The sequence below is a fragment of the Ranitomeya imitator genome, chromosome 2 (assembly GCF_032444005.1).
Source record: "Ranitomeya imitator isolate aRanImi1 chromosome 2, aRanImi1.pri, whole genome shotgun sequence".
Lineage (NCBI taxonomy): Eukaryota > Metazoa > Chordata > Amphibia > Anura > Dendrobatidae > Ranitomeya > Ranitomeya imitator.
This window is the reverse complement of record NC_091283.1, coordinates 592503403-592521767: the sequence shown is the minus strand read 5'-3', so window position 1 is coordinate 592521767 and position 18365 is coordinate 592503403. Positions and strand designations below refer to the sequence as shown.

Sequence of the window (18365 nt, the reverse complement as noted above, 5' to 3'; positions counted from 1 at the left end):
ATCTTATTTTTACGCTGTACCTGGCTTGGTATACGTGATAAGGCAACTTTATTCTTGGGTTCAGTGCAATTACCAGAACTCTATTATATGTCAGAAGAGAGAGAAATAATGCCCTCCGAGACCATCCCCTGGTTCCTCTGACCCAGCATCATCTTCCTGGAAGAAAAAAAAAATAGCGGGCACATGCATAGTGCTCTCGCCGAGGTCTGCTGACTGGTACCCAGTGATAGAACCTATCACAGTGATCAAAATTAAAAAAAATAGTATATCAAATCCCCTTTGTCATCCCTATAGTTGGATAAAAACTCTAAAGTATATTTTTTCCATTTTTTGCAGTTGAGGTTAGGCTTGTATTAGGGTTGCGGTTAGAATTTTTTAATTTTTTTTTTTCAAAAGTGAAAAAAAAAATGCCGATATGACTGCTTCCTATTAGGTATATACTCACCCTCGGACGCGCCCTGCTTCTTTCCGGCAGCCTTCCTTCCTAAGAATCAGCGCTTGAAGGACCTTCGGTGACGTCGCGGCTTGTGATTGGTCGCGCGAGCGGTCACATGGGCGGTCGCGCGACCAATCACAAGCCGCGACGTCATCTAAGGTCATTCACGCGCTGATTCTAAGGAATGAAGGCTGCCGGTTAGTACCAGGGCGCGTCAGAGGGTAAGTATAGCAATATTTTTTATTTTAATTCTTTATTTTACACTTAAATATGGATCCCAGGGCCTGAAGGAGAGTTTCCTCTCCTTCAGACCCTGGGAACCATAGGAAACCCAATGCACTGCATTGGGTTTCGTGTTTCGGCCGACCCCGACCCCGACTTTTTTATAGGATCGGCCGATTTTACTCGACCCGACTTTTGAAAACCCGACCCGATCCTATAAAAGTAAAAGTCGCTCAACCCTAATAACCACATAAAGTGACATTGGTCAGAATTGTAAAATTTGGCCTGGTCTTTAAGGTCAAAATTGGCTTGGTCATTACAGGGTTAAACTGTTAGCTTTCTGCCTATACACAATCCGTAGTATGTGTGGGGGGTATACAGTGCTCAGTATTCAGAGAGCTGATAGATGTGCAGCAGATAAAACTATAATTGTATGAAAATGACAGCAAGTGTATTACTAATTGCCACTTTGCTGGTATCGGGGGTCTTTGATACCTTTGTATCGTCATGCTGCTTTCAGATTACATACCATAACCTTGGTGAGGTGACAGATCCACTTTAAAAAGAAAACAATGCATACAAAATAGAGTATATCATTACATTTGGACATCTGATCGATTGCTGTTGGAATAATGACTACTTTTTTCTCTAAAGCAATTTTGATACATGATTCTCCTTATCTTTAAAAGTAGAGATCAATATTGAGGTGTTTTTATCACATGGAGTATAACTATTACTATATTTTGTCTTGCAGATTCTAACTTGTCTGGAAAAGAATGGTCTGGAGCTACAGGGCATTTTAAGAATCTGTGGGTCACAGGCACGAATGAAGGTAAAGAATCTTTGTAATGTTCTAGTACATCAGGTTGGCACTACATCTCAGTATGCTATGCTTTTGCTCTTTTAATGGTATGTTTCATACTTTAATTGTTAAATTTAATATTCCCTTCCATGTATGGTGCCTGTGCTATTCCAGCAAAGTGCACATGGTGGTATGTCCACTGGAATCAGTTTCTCGCCATCTGTCTTTTAAAGCATCCTATTTGTGTAGGCAAATAAAATAACTTGCTGTTTCTTAGAATAGAGCCAGAGCTGTAGCCTAAATCCCTTGGCCATACCACCCTGAGTGAGTGTAACAGTATGAACTATTTTCATTTACCATTGTAGCGGAGATTGAGATGTTCAATTAATCTAGATTTCTGATATTTATTTCCTGGCTGTAGACCAATGTAATTAACAGCCACATTTGCAAACCTGATCATGAAGCTGTGAGGTGGCCAGGGTGATAAACATGGCGAGGGGTGGCTGTTTCAGCGCACCCTGCGAAGAAATTATAAATACACTGAATAACAAAGTCCAAGCTCTTTTTTTTTTTTTTGTTACAAAACAGCTGTACTTCATACGCCCAGTTCAATCATGGGCACTGCACAGTAAACTTCAACACAGGTCTGCAAAAAAATTTTTTCAAGAGCTGTTTTGGTTATTTCACGTAATCTTTATTTTTATTTTTTTTAAGTGCGCTGAATCCGAAAATGACCTCCGTTTTGTCATAGGGCATCACGTTTTCTGACAATTTTAAGTAAAGCTACGTTCACATTTGGGTCTTTGGGTGCAGCGTCGTTGACGCAACTCAAAACGCATATACACAATGCAGCGTTTTTTGACGCATGCGTTGTCCTAAAATGCTTTTACTGTCTAGAAACTTCATCAATGGGATTTTTCTCAAAAGGCGCATGCGTTGTGCAACGCAGGTCAACGCAGGCACCTGCGCCCTATGCATTTAACATAGACACTAATGTGTTTTTTAAGGCGCATGTATGACGCAAGTGCGTTGCATGCGTTTTTGTTCGGAAATTTGGTGCAGGCAAAATGCTACATGTAGCGTCGGCCGCGCCCTGTCTGGGGCGCCCAAATGACGCATGCGTCGAACGACGCTTCAAAACGCATACCGGCGCATGTCCATGCGCCCCCCATGTTAAAGATAGGGGCGCATGACGCATGCGTCGGTATCCGTCGACGACGCTGCGCCCAAAGACGCAAATGTGAACGTAGCGTTACTATGTTAAATAAGACAATTCCTCAAAATAAATGAAAATAGACTCATAAAATTAATTTATTACAAATGTTTTATGAAAATAATTTTTTAACTGCAGTGAGCTCACTAACACACACGAACATCGATTCTTCAACCCTGTGAGGCTTCTCTTGGTACATTTACGCTTGTGAGTAGCATCTGGAATGTCTCTCTGAAGCATCCAACAGTAGTCTGCCATCATTGTAATGCTCCATCTTCCCTGGTATCTTCTTTCCATCTCTTTAATGTCCTGGTGGAATCGTTCACCTTGCTCTTCACTCACAGCTCCCAACTTTTCAGGAAAGTTGTCAAGGTGGGAATGGAGGAAATGCACTTTGAAACTCATCAGGCAACCTAAAGCTTGAAATGCTTTCAGCATTCGTCCGACGATTTTTTTGTAGTCGGGTCTTTGTTATTGCCTAAAAATTTCTCTACGACCTCTTTAAATGCAAACCACCCTTCTTTTGGAGGATGTGTCATGGTATTGATACAGGAAAGAAATATATCTTGGTACCGTGTTAGCCAGTAGATAGAAAAATATTTAGAATTGAGTCCTCAATGGTTGATATCTTTTAATGGCTAACTGAAAAGATGGTAACAAAATGCAAGCTTTCGAAATTTGTTACCTTCTTTTCAGTTAGCCATTAAAAGGTATCAACCACTGAGGACTATCGATTCTAAATATTTTTCATGGTATTGATAAACTCTTGATCAGCTATAAGCCTTCTAATGTCTGGTCTGATGAACGCACCTTCCTTCAATTTTGCCTCCGAGACATCTGGAAACTTGGTGACCAAGTATTTGAAGCATTCTCCATCTTTTGGAAGTGATTTTAGGAATTGCTTCATCAATCAAAATTTTATGTGGAGAGGTGGTAGAAGAACTTTATGGGGAGGAACCAAAGTTTCTCGGAGGACATTTTTTTCACCAACTGTGAGCACCCTCGGCTGCCAATTCTTCTTGGTCCAGTGATTTTGTCAGTGTCGACTGTCTCATAAACACAGAAAAACAGGGTATTTGGTATACCCAGCTTGTTGCCTGAGCAGCACGCACAAGACTTTCAAATCCCCGCACACTTACCAACCGTTCATATTTAAGTTTACGAAGAACCAATTCCAAGTACTACTCGTAGGTTTCCTTGAGGTGTACAGAATGACCTACAGAGATGGAAGCATAAAAACCGCCGTTGTGGAGTAAAACTTCTTTGAGACTTCTTTTTGAAGAATCTATAAAAAGACGCCATTGCGCTGCATCATATTGGATTTTGAATTGACCCATCAAACCTTCAACATCGATACAATAAACCAACTTATCTTCCTGGGCAAAGTAAGGAACAAACTCGTTTTCACGATGTCTGAACCATGAAAAAGACACTTCTGGCAACAATAAATTCTTGCTTTTGAGCCTTGATCCGAGTAACTCAGCGGCATCTTTGGGAAGATTCAAGTTTCTTACCAAATCATTCATCTCCTCCTGGGAAAACAATTTTGGTCTTGTATCATCTTCAAAGTCAGAACTTGATTCATCATCTGGTTCAGGTATGACTCCACCTTCATCAGAGCTAATTATCTCTTCCAAGGTAGCAGGGGCCTTGGGTACTGGTATATCTGTGCCATGGGGGATGGGATGAATTGCTGAGTGAATATTGAGGTATGAAATGGAATGCTTCCATTTTGAATTATACCCTTTCACATCGCATGAACAAAAGTGACAATCGTCACTATGGTTCTTTTGCTCTCGCCATACCATAGGAATCTCATTACGGCAAGCTTTTTTCTTACCCTTGAACCAATGTCTGAGGTCCTCAACACACCGTTTGCACACTTTATGAGGCTCCCAAGCTTTATCTTGATCTCCAAGCTTTAGTCCGAAATAAGCGAAGTATAATTTTTTTCACAAAGTTTGTAATATTCAGCTGTTGCTTCAACCTGTATATTCACCACAAATGTAACAGAAACTGTCAGGCGAATTAATACACTTTCGCTGAGCCATAATGCTAATTTTGGGAAACACGGTTGAATATGACGAGCTAACATGTACTGAGATGAAAAAGAGTGAACAGGCGAGAACCAAGATAAAACAATTGAATCAAGCCCGAGCATGTCAGAGCCTGCTCGTTCAGCTTGCAACATTTTGATGCTGGTTTCATTAGCTCACTCTGAAAGTCCTTTTCTTTGAAAGTTATATTTTTTGGCATTGTATATCTTCAATGCACTGATGTGAATTAATGAATAGTAATTTTGACTTTCAAAACCCTAAGATACAAAAATACCAAAAATTGAAAAAAAATATACTAAATTTGAAGAGAATTTTGCATTTTGTGGCAAATCCTGACGTCCAGGATTTTTTTCAATATTATTTTCGTTTTCAGCACACCAAAATACATGGAAATTAGATGAAAATAATCAAACAGCTTTTTAGTCGCAGACCTGTGTAATTCTAGATCCTTTCGTCTGTGAGGTTCTTTATTCCCGTACCGTACCTTCTGGTACTGCAGCGTCCCGACTAGCCTCACTAGTTCATGCCTGGGATTACCCACCCGTTTTGCCCTCTGAGGGTGAGATCAAGGATGGCGCTTTCCAACCTTTTCCATACTGTAGGTCTCGGACGTTTTGGTATTTCCCACTGAACCTAGTTGTTATTACTTCCTCGCTGCACTTTTCCCTTCGTGTCCATATAATTTCTGGCCTCAAGGCCTTGGACCACTGGACTTCTCTCACACTTGTTACCTCAGCAACCTCACTTCACCTCATCCCATACTCTGACTGAAACCAGGAAGTGTCACATCTGTCACTACTTTGGCCCCTCCTAACACTGAAATCCCCTTCTCATCCTAACTCTAGCTTATATCCTACTCTACAGTGCCCCCCACTAAACCGTATATTACTCATTACTATTATTAAACCTTACTCTAACAATATATCTCCCGATCTCTATCCCTAGTCCATAAAGAAACACAACTTACGCAGTATACAATCATAGCACTCTTTAGCATATTACTACACAATAAAAAGTACCACATAACACACCATTTTGCACATAAAACGTACCCGCTTTATTAGGAAGGAATGTGAAGGGATGCAGGGCATAATTTAGCCCCCCCAACACACCCCTTATAAAGCTTCAGTGTAGCAGCCAGGAAGTGGATCTGCTATATATTCTCATATTGTTATTATATGATAATAATTTGATCATTTCGCTATCTTTTTTTTTTATATTGGATTCACTTTAGTCCTTACAGCAGCGTCTAGAGAAAAATTTTTATGCTGGCCTCGTTTCCTGGGATGAAGTTAATCCACATGATGCTGCTGGGCTCCTGAAGCTCTTCCTCCGAGAGCTGCCAGCTCCATTGCTTACTGCTGAATACCTACCTGCCTTCACTGCTGTACAGAGTGAGTTATACCGGTTTGTGTCTCCCCATGTTCCCTGATAGATTCGTTGCTCTTGTGAGCTGGACACTCCCTCCTCATATTTGCTTTGTCGAATGATGTGTTGCTCTGTAAAGTCTGATATTGATGGTACGTGTAACCTCTGAATTATAAAGTGGGGTTGAACATGCTGGGATCTTTTCTTTTAGAGGTGCACTGCTCCAGAGGAGTCTGGCAGTCTTGTGTGTGGCCTTCCTTTTATAAGCTTGTTAAGGCATGTTTTTCAACAACATTCCTCCCAATATTTGATCTCCATTTCCTCTTATGTATCATGTTTGACCTGAGATGGATGGGATGTTACTGAATGACTCTTTCTTTGTGAAATATCCAAGTGCAACGCGTTTTTTTTTTTTTTGTTTTCTTTTTAATTGGTAGTTACACAGACACTTTAAGTGTATCTTATTTGAATGCTCATAAACTAATCAGAATAGGATATACTCTGAGTTTCAAGATCTCATTCTTGGATCTATCATTTTAACAGATGTCTTAATAAAAACCAAGGGGCAGTGGCCCAGGGCGAAAAATTGAGGTCAATGCATATATAATTACAATACTTAGAAAACAAATGTGGAGGCTGTGTGTAGGTAGTCGCATGTTAAAAATTAAATGCATATAGCTTTCATTAGAGGCCATTAAAATACATATAAAAAAATTCCAACATACACAGACACATGGAGAAAATATTGAAGATATGAAGATATTGCATATGAGAAAAATATACATATTTAATTATGAAGCATAGGAATATCCTCCAACAAAAGTAAGTAAAAACAACGTCAATGTAACTAATCGTAAAATACAAGGTAAATATAAATAGTAGGGGATAAAAAGTTACAGTACCCTGATAAGAAAGCCATTTCCATAAATGCCAAAGTTAGTGGTTTAACAGGAAGAGAAACAATGTCAGCGTCCAACTTAAGGTGAGCTGACTGCCTCTTTCATACATAAGTGGTCTAACAGTGGCTCATCCACCATACACCCGACGCACGTTATACAACTGCTTTATCTTGGGTGTAGCACTACACCCACCCAGGATGAATCCATGGCGCAACATGCTTTGGGTGTATGGTAAGTAAGCCACTGTTATACCACTAACTTTTGCCATTTGTGGAATCTGTTTTCTAATTGGGATGGATTTATATTTACTCTGTATTGTATGATTATTTTCTTTTTCATTATCATTACTTCCTTATGTCTGAGGAGATTCCTCTACCTTATATTTATGTTTTTTTGTACGCAATTTCTTGATCGTCTTTTAATAATGTCTAATAAAGGCTGTATGCATTTTTATTGAACATGTGGCCACCTACACCCTAAACATTTGTTTATTTGGTTCAGTTATATCTGAATAGACCCATTAAAGTCAGTGTTTCTCAACTCCGGTCCTCAAGACCCACCAACAGGTCAAGTTTTCAAGATCTCTCAGTATTGCACAGGTGATAATTTCATCATCTGCTCCAGCATTAACTCCATCACCTATGGAATTCCTGAAAACATGGCTTGTTGGTGGGTCTTGAGGACTGGAGTTGAGAAACACTGATTTAAGTCAACGAGTCTGGGTGGTGTCCGATGGTGTTATATGGTTGTGATAATGCACCGTTATGTGAAGAAATTGCAGCATACACAATATGTGGTGTGTAAAGAAGATCAAACCTGTGATTATAATCATTGCATGGGAGAACTGGTTAATCTCGCATATTTGCCTCATATTGTCTTTGTTGGTTGTGTCATTGTTTTTTTTGTTTTTTTAATAATTGCTTGTGTGTTATATAATGGAGAAACTGAACGGTTGTGTCTTTCATGTAGAAATCACTAACTTAAAGCAAAGACTCCAAGCTCTGAACCTACTTATCTTGGTGCTTCCAGAGGCAAACCGCAGCACCTTAAAGGTAGCATTCTTTTATACTTTGACACCATCTGTCCTTGATCTGTTCACCCGACAGCATTACAGTCTCCGTTCTTGAGTTGAAAGTTCTATAGATTTTGTATTTGGGTTCACAAAATACTTTCTTCTACAATGTTCAAAATAAAGTTGCATTAAAAGGAATATTATTTCCCCAACCATTAGGGGACCAGTCGGCTCTCTTGACATGTCTGTATTAGTAATTCCTCATGAAGTAGCCTTTCTGGAGCATCTTTTCTTAGGTCTTCCATTTGTGCCGTTCCTCGGTTATTTCTCCTATAAATATATAAACAAAGGTTACAATTTGGGTCTCTGTACTTACTGTCTGACATTGGTCCAATTGGACAACCTCTTTGACATGGGGAATAGTAACACTCAATTGTCAATTCATTCAGGAAAAATAGCCGAGGAACAGAATAGTATTAAATTTTGAGCAAAGCTGCTCCAGAATTTTTTCTCCAGGCAGGATATTCTTGAAAGTGAATGAATGATCATTTATTTGGTGTACAATGTATTTTTGTGCAGTTGCTTTTAGTAACCATACCATCTTTATTCCCCTAACTTGTAGGCATTGCTAGAGTTTCTCCATAAAGTGGCTTCTCATGAAAAACGTAACCTTATGTCGCTGTGGAACATTGCCACCATCATGGCACCTAACCTTTTTCTCTATAGAGGGAGCAGTTGCAGGAGCCAAGAAGGTGGAGAGAAGCAGCATGCAGAGGGGGTGGCTGGCCTAGTCATGGCCATGGTACACTACCAGGACTTGTTATGGACAGTGAGTACCCTTTAGTATGTATGAATGTATATAATCATATTCATGTAAGTGGCTCTATATTACTGACTTTTCTCTTAAGAATGTTTATGAAATCCCACGTAATATATAAAAGTATGTAAGACATTGCCATGCTTGGAGTAGCCCACAGACCTTGACATTGTTGACCTTTACATAATCATTTTATATTAAGTCTAGCGTGATCACTGGATCCTACCACCTACACTGTCATACATGTGGCTATAATAGTGAGAAGTGTGTAGAAAAAAATCTGTGTTCTACAACTATCATGTTGCATCTCGTTTGAGCCACAAATTCTGCTGAGAAATGGTCCAGAACCATGTTTTTATACTGGGTAAAAGGAGGATGGGTGAGTCTTGCTTATTTCTATTAATATGTGATATCAGAGGTAGGGTGGGGACTATATGAGGTCTAGAAATTTGCAAATTCACGTGGTCCATGTTTTCTAGGGGACTCCCAAAGGTTGAGAACCCACAGAGAATGACAAAGCCATTTAGTATTATTCAGCTGTGTTTCGTGTCATTGTTTGGGAGCTGAACTTTATATGGGTACCATATGGCAGTATTCTATTTTGCAGTATTATCTTGGTCGTGTTACGTGGGCTTTCTGTACTTTCAGTTTGAGAAACGTGGGGGACGACGTCTTGCCCATAGTCTCACTTTCTCTAAAAAATCATTTGCGGATGCTTTGAACCCAATTTCTATTCTGGTCTATTTTGGTTCAGTTCAAATATCTGTAGGTTGAAACGGATTTTGGATTTATGTCAGTCTTTAGTTTAGTTGAAAAACGATAAAGTTTGCACCATGATTTACCAAAAATGATTACTCTCGAACATTGAAGATGCATTACTGCCAGAGAAAATGGGGGAAAAAAGGAAAAAAAAGCTATAAAATGTATATATGAAATATTCATCTGCAAAAATTGCTATATAAATACAGTAGAAAAGAAGGTACTTGGCACATAAAAATGGGCCAATGGATGTGTGCTATGCTATGTCAAGGTATCCATCGAAAGTTGTGTCCCTGTCCTATTTTGTCACCTCTCCTGGGCAAAAAAGCCTAAAATTTATGGGTCAGGAGTGGACCCATAAATTGCGCTTTTTTTTTTTCCATTTCCATGACCGTAATGCATCTTCAATGTTCTAGAGTTATCATTCTTGGTAAATCATGGTGCAACCTTTATTGTTTTAATACATATATATTTTTTGGTTGGTGCCTGTTCACACTAGCCTGCATGTGCTGGTCTTTTTCTCGATTTGTATTTGTCTTTAGTTTAGTTTTAGTGTTTGGATATTTATGTACTATTCCATTATGTTGTTGCGTTTATATTTTTAGGTACCCACCTTCTTGCTGTCTCAGGTCCGAAAGCTGAATGAGAACACCAACAAGAGATCCAATGAACGACGGCTCCTCAATTTCCTTCGAAAAATCAACATTGATAAGGAAAGGCCAGAGAAAAACCACACAGAGGTGGGTAGATATATTGGGGGCTCCTCAACGACACATGCTACATTTTTTTCATACGTTTATTTGTCTTTTATGCATTCACGAAGTACCTACATGACCACCTTCATCTTTTATACATGCACTAAGTACCTACATGACCTTCTTCATGGCTCCCACAACTATTATCATTTAGTTTTCCCAGATTTCTGACACTGAAGTTTGACACAGTCCTATTAATCTGAATGGAGTTTCTGAATTTCTTATACAGTGCATAAACAACCCCAATGAAATGGATTTTATGTGTTTTCAGTGCAAGACATTTCTGCAACAAATCTGTTGCATGTGAATATACCCTTATGGTTAAGGACACAGGATTCCATTGTCATATCACATCATAACTAGACAGATTTGTTCAAGTCCAGTGCTAACTTTGTCAGTAATAGTTAAGATAACCAATCATTCTGCTCCCCGAGATATGGCTAGAACCAGGTAAAACCTGAGTAGACTCTGTAATGCTTTGTAGAAAGACGACACCTTGAAGGAACACAAGCAGCGATATTTTCACAATTTTGTCTTTCACTATTGAGTACATGTTAGAATTACATATTTAATTTTGAAATTCACAAATTCTAATAAAATAAAACCATTATTTTCTGTCTGTCTTATTGTCAGGCCTGTAAACAAGTAAAGATTCGAGCATCTCTGTTTGTGAAGGACTCCTTGACTGTCCAACTGAATGAGGGCACACAAGCTGCAGATGTCCTAAAGAAATTCCAGGAACATGTGAATCAATGCAGCTGGCAAATGGTCAGCACCATGGGCCTAATCAAATGGTACGAACCTTATACGTCCCTCAGAAGAATTTGTGTAAAGATTCTAAAAATGTTTATATGTGTGAGTATGTATTTATGTATGTGTGGCCAATATACTAGATGGAGGCCCGATGCTATCGCATTGGGAGGGTGGTAATGTCACGATGGGGGCAGTCTTTGCAGTGTTGAGGATCTCTCTCCCCATGTGCTCACCCACTTATCCACTCTCTCTTTCCCCATGTGCTGACTTCTCCTGTCTGTGCTCTTCTTTGACCTGTCTCTACCCCATGTGCTATCCCCCTTGTCTGCTGTCTTTCTCCTTCTTGTGCTGTGTTCTCCCCTCAAAGGCAATACTGACATTACAGCAGGAGATTGCAGAGGATACATTTTGTGAGGTAAAATATTGTTTAAAAGCAGTCAGTGTAATATTTTACCTGACAAAAGAAATCCTCTGTGATCCCCTGCTGTAATGTCAGTATTGTCTTTTGCTTCCTCCCCTTCCCAGGAGATGTGGTATGCTTCGCACACGGTCAGACAGACAATTTTTAAAATGAACTTTCCTTTGTGGGAAAACCTCTTTAATGTGACCGGCTTCCTCTGCCTCTAGACACGTCGTGCATCTGCCACAGGGATCAGCAGAATGATTCACTGTGTCTGCGCGGAATTTGCACAGGCGCAGTAAATCAGATCACCGCCATCTTTGTGCAGACAGATAGCTGCAGTCACATTAAAACTGCGCATGCGCTCCTCCTGTACAAAGATGGCAGCGGTCAGTGAATCATTCGGCTGATCACGGCGTTTTCGCGACGGTGTACCGCGCAAGTGGCTGCGTACGGTGTGTGCAGTGTGTGTGTGTGTGTATGGTGCATACGGCATATACAGTGTGTGTGTGTGTGTGTGTGTGTGTGTGGTGCGACGTTGTTCCACTGGTGGCACTGCTCAAGAGGCTGGTACCACCAGCAGTTTCCATATTGAGACACCCATCACTTTGGTGTCCCAATATGGAGGTCGGTGAATTTCCGCCGCTTGGAATTCTGGGATCCGACACCTTTTACACTTCTGCCGCCTCTGTATCACAGTACAGAATGGCCTGTAGTATAAGTTAACGTTGAATCTATCAATGAGCTTATGTTGACGGCAGGGTTTGTAGCCTTCCTCTCCCTTCTGAACCCATCTAATCTGATTTATGATTAAATGTCAGTTCAATAGGTCATAAATTAAGCTCAGAACATGGTTCAGAAAGAGATAAGTTATAAACTCTACTGTAAAACTAGTTCACTAATGGATTGCACTGCCGACTCACTCTGCATTCTGCTATATTGTGTAATAGTGTAATACAGTTTATAGAAGTGAAAATGTCCGAAATGTCATCTCAGGGGCTCTTCAAATGGGTCATGGCACCTGAAAACCATAACCATAAAATCTGCACTATAATATGGCGCTCCTTTCCTTCTGAGCTTTGAACTGTGCCTAAAAAAAAGTAGTTACCAGGTACATGTAGTGTATTGGCGCATTCAGGAGAAATTGCACAACATTTTAGTGGGAAAAATTAAATTATTCTTTTTTCACCATCCAGTGGTATAAAATTCTGTGCGGCACATGTGGTGTCAACAATCTCTCTGCACTCCTAGATGAATTCTTTGGGAAGGGGTGTAGATTGTAAAACTGGGTCACTTTTTTGAGGGTTCTGCTGTTCTGGCTGCTCAGGGGCTCTGTCAATGTGATATGGCACCCTCCAACCTTTCCAGCAAAATCTAAACTTCAATATGGTGCTTCGTCCCTTCTGAGCATTGCACTGTGCCTCAAAAGTAGTTTTCAAGCACATGTGAGGTATTGGCGTGCTCAGAAGATATTGCATAACAAATTGTACAGTTCATTTTCACCTATTATTCTTTTATAAAATTAAAATCTTGGGGCCAAAGCAACATTCCAGTGGAAAAAAATTGGTAATTTTACAATTACCATACTCAGCCCAACGTAATTCTGTGAATCGCCTGAGGGTTAAAAATGCTTAATTCCTAGAAGAATTCAACAAAAGCTGTAGTTTCCAAAATAGTCAATTGTGGGAGGTTTTGCTCTTTTGTCATGGCAAGGTCTCTTCAGCTGTGACATGGTGTCTGCAATCTATTCCAGCCAAAATTGTGCTCCATAATTCAATCAGGGCTCATTTTCTTCTGAGCACTACCATATGCCCATTCGGCTTTTCACTACATATGGGGTATCTGTGTACTCGAGAGAATTTGCACAACAAATTGTGTGGTCCATATTTTTCTGTTATCTTTGTGAAAATGAAAAATTTGAGGCTAAAAGAACCTTTTTGTGGGAAAAATGTTTAATTTTCATGGCTCAACTATATAAAGTCCTGTGACGCACCTGTGAGTTTAAAGTGGTCACCACACCTCGATATGTGTTCCTTGAGTGGTGTAGTTTCCAAACCTTGACCACTTGTGGGGGGGTTCCTCTGTTTAGGCACATCAGGGGCTCAGCAAATGCTACATGGCATCTATCAATTCCAGCCAATTTTGCACTCCAAAAGTCAAATGCTGCTCCTTTCCTTCCATGCCCTGCTGTTCTCCAAAATAGTAGTTTTCCAACAACAGCTTTTGCACACAAAAAATTGTATGGTCTATTTTCTCCTTTTTACCTTTGTGAACATGCTAAATTTGGGACTAAAGCAACATTTTTGTGAGGAAAAAGTAACCTTTTCTTATTTTTTTTTCCACATTCCTTTAATAAAATTCTTCAATGTACGGTAGTTTTGAGGAATTAGAGAGAGGTGCAGTTCTGAAAATGGTGTCACTTTTGCATAATTTCTGTCATTTATGCCCCTCAAGGTCACTTAAAATGTGATGTGGTTCCTTAAAAAACTGTTTGTAAAAATTTTTTGTTGGAATAGTGAGAAATTGTTGATAAACTTTTAACCCTTCTAATTTCCATAACAACAAAAGAGCTGCTTTCCATATGCCCATCCTATGACTCCTACCCTAGTAGAAAAAGTAATTGAAGGAAAACTGATGACAAAACTCATCGCCTAGTTTCCCATGGGAGCAGTTTTTTGTCTGGTGGCCTAAGTTTGTATGCCAGGCGTCTCCCCTAGTTGAACAGTAATTTTTGGTCTGGCTACATGAGTAATTGTTACTGTATATCAGTTGATCATCATGCTTGTGTTTTTCACTATTATTTGTACCCTACCTATTGCATTAACTGGCCTTCTCTTCTCATCTCATCTTTCAGTAATGGTTCCTTTGGATCTTCCAACCTGGAATTTTATGAAGTTGGTGGAAATATTTGTAAGTATTTTCCATCTCATCTATGGTTTTGGCTAGAACTGTGCATATAATTTTTCTGTTTTGGAGCCAAGCACATGAGTCGATAGAAAGCAGAAGAGTTGAGACTAAAAAAACTACATAAAAACTTCCACAAATTGCATGTGCACTTCCAGAATTAAAGGGGTTTACAAGGATATTCCCATCAGCTTAGGTGAAAATTATAAACTCCACTGTTACTCCCCCTGCCCTGCAACACCTTACCCTTATGCTCCGGTCTTTTAGAGACTCCAGCATTGATGTCACAACATCAATGCATATGACCGCTGCAGCCAATGATTGGGCTCAGTGTTGATACCAATGCAAAGTGAATAAGCCCACCGATTGATTGTGTGTAACCACAGGGAAGTTTTGATCTGCTGGTATGCTAGATATAGTGATGTATAAAGCGATGCAAGATGGAATCCTGTGTATTATGGAGCAGCAGGAGGAGGATGAGTATAGAAGGTGTTACAAAGGGAAAACCTGTCAAAGCTACTCAGTGTGTCTGCTGCTGGACTTGCATGTATGTAGTAAGGGGCTCCGATTAACTCTTTTCCAAGCAGCTACATATATCCTCCATTGTAGATAAAACCTTCTATAAGAAGCTATTTACTCTTCTAATAGGTTAAAGGGATTTTCCCACCAAAAAAAAGTTATTTTTAAAGTTGATTTTAATCAATAGATCTTGGAATAATAATAATTTCCACAATTGGGTGTGTTGACAAAAATGTTCCTGTGCTGAGATAATCTTATATATGTGTCCCTGCTGTGTACTGTGTAATGGCTGTGTCTGACCGCACAGGGACATGGTCTGATCATACCACAGCTCCTGGGCAGGGGAGGAAGCAAAAGAGTATACAGATAGCACAAGATGGGATCACCGTTATTTCGTTTTGTGAGGTAAAACATTTCCCTGCCAGCTTTTAAAAATGTTTTTCTTCAAGGAAAGAATCATCTGTGATCCTCTGCTGTCCTTGTCTGTACACTTTTTTTGTTAACACATCTCCTGGCCAGGGGAGGAATGATCAGACCATGTCCCTGGACTGTCAGACACAGCCATTACACAGTACACAGCAGGGACACATTTATAAGATCATCTCAGCACAGGAACATTTTTTTTTTTTTAACCACATCCAGTTTCAAGATCCATTGATTAAGATGAACTTTGTTCATTAGATAACCTCTTTAACCTTTTAGAAGCAACCTTGCCCTCCTTTTGCAGACTAACAATTTAATAGCCGCTGTATAATACACCAAGACATCTAATTAAATAGATGATATGAAACACTTTTCTGAATTGGGTAAATTTCAGGCTCTTAGTGATCAAGCTGAGTAAAAATATCCAGTGTGTTTTTTGTGGCCTTTTTTTTGTACATAATTTGGAGTGCATTGGTGAATTAATTTATCACTTTTGAATTTTGCTTGTGGTAACTTTATCAGAAAATTGGTGAATCGATTCTTCTATTGAATTTTATAAAGCAGGAACTCTCTAAAATGACCAAACAGGACCAATTCTCTAACATCTGAGCACCATTTACCACTTGCATGCTGTGAGATCCTCTTCTCTGGCAGATCCCTAGATTTGCACTCGACCTGGTAAGGCGAGAGTAAAATCTGCATCTTTGTTAGGCCAGTCTCACACGTCCAGATAATTCCGGTACCGGAAAAATCGGTACCGGAATTATCCGTGTCCATGTGCTTATGTTGAACATCAGTGTGGCACACGTGCGGCAGCCGTATGCCGACTGAGGACCACACGGACCGTGCAGGAGACAGCGCTAGAGTTAAGCGCTGTCCCCTGCATGCGGTGCTGAAGCTGGTATTCATCCCTTCTTCCCAGCAGCGTTCGCTGGAAAGAAGGAATGAATAATCTTTTTTTTTGTTTGTTTTTAAAATAAAGTTGCTGGTAATCTGCCCCCTCCCACCCCCTGAGCGCCCGCCCGCTGGCATTAAAATACTTACCCAGCTCCCTCGACGTTTACATCCTCTCAGCATCGCAGCTCTTCCTGTATGAGCGGTCACGTGGTGCCACTTATTACAGTAATGAATATGCGGCTCCACCCCTATGGGAGGTGGAGCCGCATATTCATCACTGTAATGTGCGGCACGACGTGACCGCTCATACAAGACAAGCAGCGACGCTGAGAGGATGTAAGCACCGAGGGAGCTGGGTAAGTATTTTAATGCCAGCGGGGGGGCGCACAGGGGGTGGGAGGTGGCAGATTACCAGCAACTTTATTTTAAAAACAAAAAAAAAAAAAAAAAGATTATTCATGCCTTCTTTCCAGCAAACGCTGCTGGAGAGAAGAAATGAATGGGGCTTCAGCACCACACGTGGGGGGGACAGCGCTTACAGTAGCGCTGTCTCCTGCACGGCACATGGACTGCACACGGACAACATCTGTGTGCGGTACGTGTTTTACACGGACCCATTGAATTTAATGGGTCCGTGTGATCCGTGCGCTCCCACGAACACTGACATGTCTCCGTGTTTTCCAAACGGACACACGGTCCGTGAAAACACGCTGACATGTGCAGAGACACATTGATTTTAATGTGTCTACGTGAGTCAGTGTCTCCGGTACGTGAGGAAACGGTCACCTCACGTACCGGAGCCACTGACGTGTGAAACCGGCCTTATACTGGGGGAAATCATCTGATTTTTTTTTTTTTTAAGAATATGTATTTGGGAAAAGACTTATTTCATCTTGTTTCCCTTTGTGCGGGCTTTTTCAGAAGTGATGGGTCTGCTTTATGAATGCAGAAACAAAAGATTACTTGAACAGTGTTTACCGTCCCCATAAACATGACAATTTTTCTTGGCCAGATGCAGTTTTTTTTTTTTTTTCAATATGAGGAAATGCATATCTGCCATACCTCCTTAATATTGCTTATTATTCTAAAACAAAATCTAAAAGTTGAATATCCAACCTGTTGTATTACCGTTTCCTGTGAATTTGTGAATGACAGGAAGGTGACACCGGCACTAGATTGCCTGCAGATTTTCACAATATCTGCAGGATCTGCCAACTAAAGTCTAATGTTTATTGCCAGCTTTTAGGCTTTGTACGTTTGGAGGTAATGGGAAGCTGTAACATATCTAATGTCTTTCTACTTAGGTGAACACTGCTTGGATCCTGATACCTATTTATTGGACTTGTACAATGCCAATCCAAATGGAGAATGGGTGATTAAACCAAGCCCCCCAACAACAACTACTTTATAGGGACCAGTTAATGCTTTGGAAATAACTTGGACAGCCGAACCCTGGAGAAATGGAGCACTCAACTTAAAGACTTGGAGTCTAATCTAGCGGGGTTCTACATATATTGCCTCCAAGACTGTGTATATAAGATTCTCTGCCACATGACAGTATGATCATAGGACCATGTAAGAATGTATTTCTTGAATATCAAAAGTAATGGATGCTTTCATCATTTCCACACTTCAAACATTTACGTGGAAGTATTCCTCAATAACTCTAAAATGTGAATGGTTAATTTGGATTAACGGAGTGATGTTACAGTTCTTCTCCACTAGACGGCGCTTTCCTCCCTTTTGTATTTTGTATGCTGTTTTTTTTTTTTTTTTTAACCTTCTGTCTTCTCCTCGTGTATGTATCATGATGTACGTTCGTTCTATATGTTGATTACAAGCTAGTCTATTTTTTTACATCAAGTTTTTGTTACATCTGTATTTAATATCCAGTGATTAAAACATGACAATAATGAACATTTATTAAAAAAAAAAGAACAAAGAAACTGCCTTCTTTTTTGTGTGTGTTTTTTACATGTATTTTTTTTCTTATTTTCCATATCCCTGGTTTGTATGAATACATCATCCTTGGTGAGAGGAGAGGTTCGTGTGGATTAGGACAGACAGCTGTATGCGACTACAAAATGACTGTAATTATGACATCAGTGCGAGCCTGAACTGCTGGGGAA

The 18365-nt window shown here is 40.0% G+C and overlaps 1 protein-coding gene across 3 annotated transcripts in view; it reads left to right on the top strand.

The window, feature by feature from the left end:
* ARHGAP40 (Rho GTPase activating protein 40) overlaps positions 1 to 18161 on the top strand; it is a 137848-nt gene extending 119687 nt beyond the window's left edge. For 2 of the 3 annotated variants that reach the window (XM_069752334.1, XM_069752333.1), the window contains exons 8-15: positions 1413 to 1490; positions 5965 to 6124; positions 7967 to 8049; positions 8632 to 8838; positions 10191 to 10325; positions 10974 to 11134; positions 14348 to 14403; positions 17541 to 18161. In XM_069752334.1, the coding sequence (XP_069608435.1) occupies positions 1413 to 1490; positions 5965 to 6124; positions 7967 to 8049; positions 8632 to 8838; positions 10191 to 10325; positions 10974 to 11134; positions 14348 to 14403; positions 17541 to 17647 (987 nt within the window). In that variant the 3' untranslated portion in view covers positions 17648 to 18161. The remainder of the gene's footprint in view (positions 1 to 1412; positions 1491 to 5964; positions 6125 to 7966; positions 8050 to 8631; positions 8839 to 10190; positions 10326 to 10973; positions 11135 to 14347; positions 14404 to 17540) is intronic. The other variant, XM_069752335.1, reaches the window with a different exon arrangement.
* Positions 18162 to 18365: the final 204 nt, after the last annotated feature.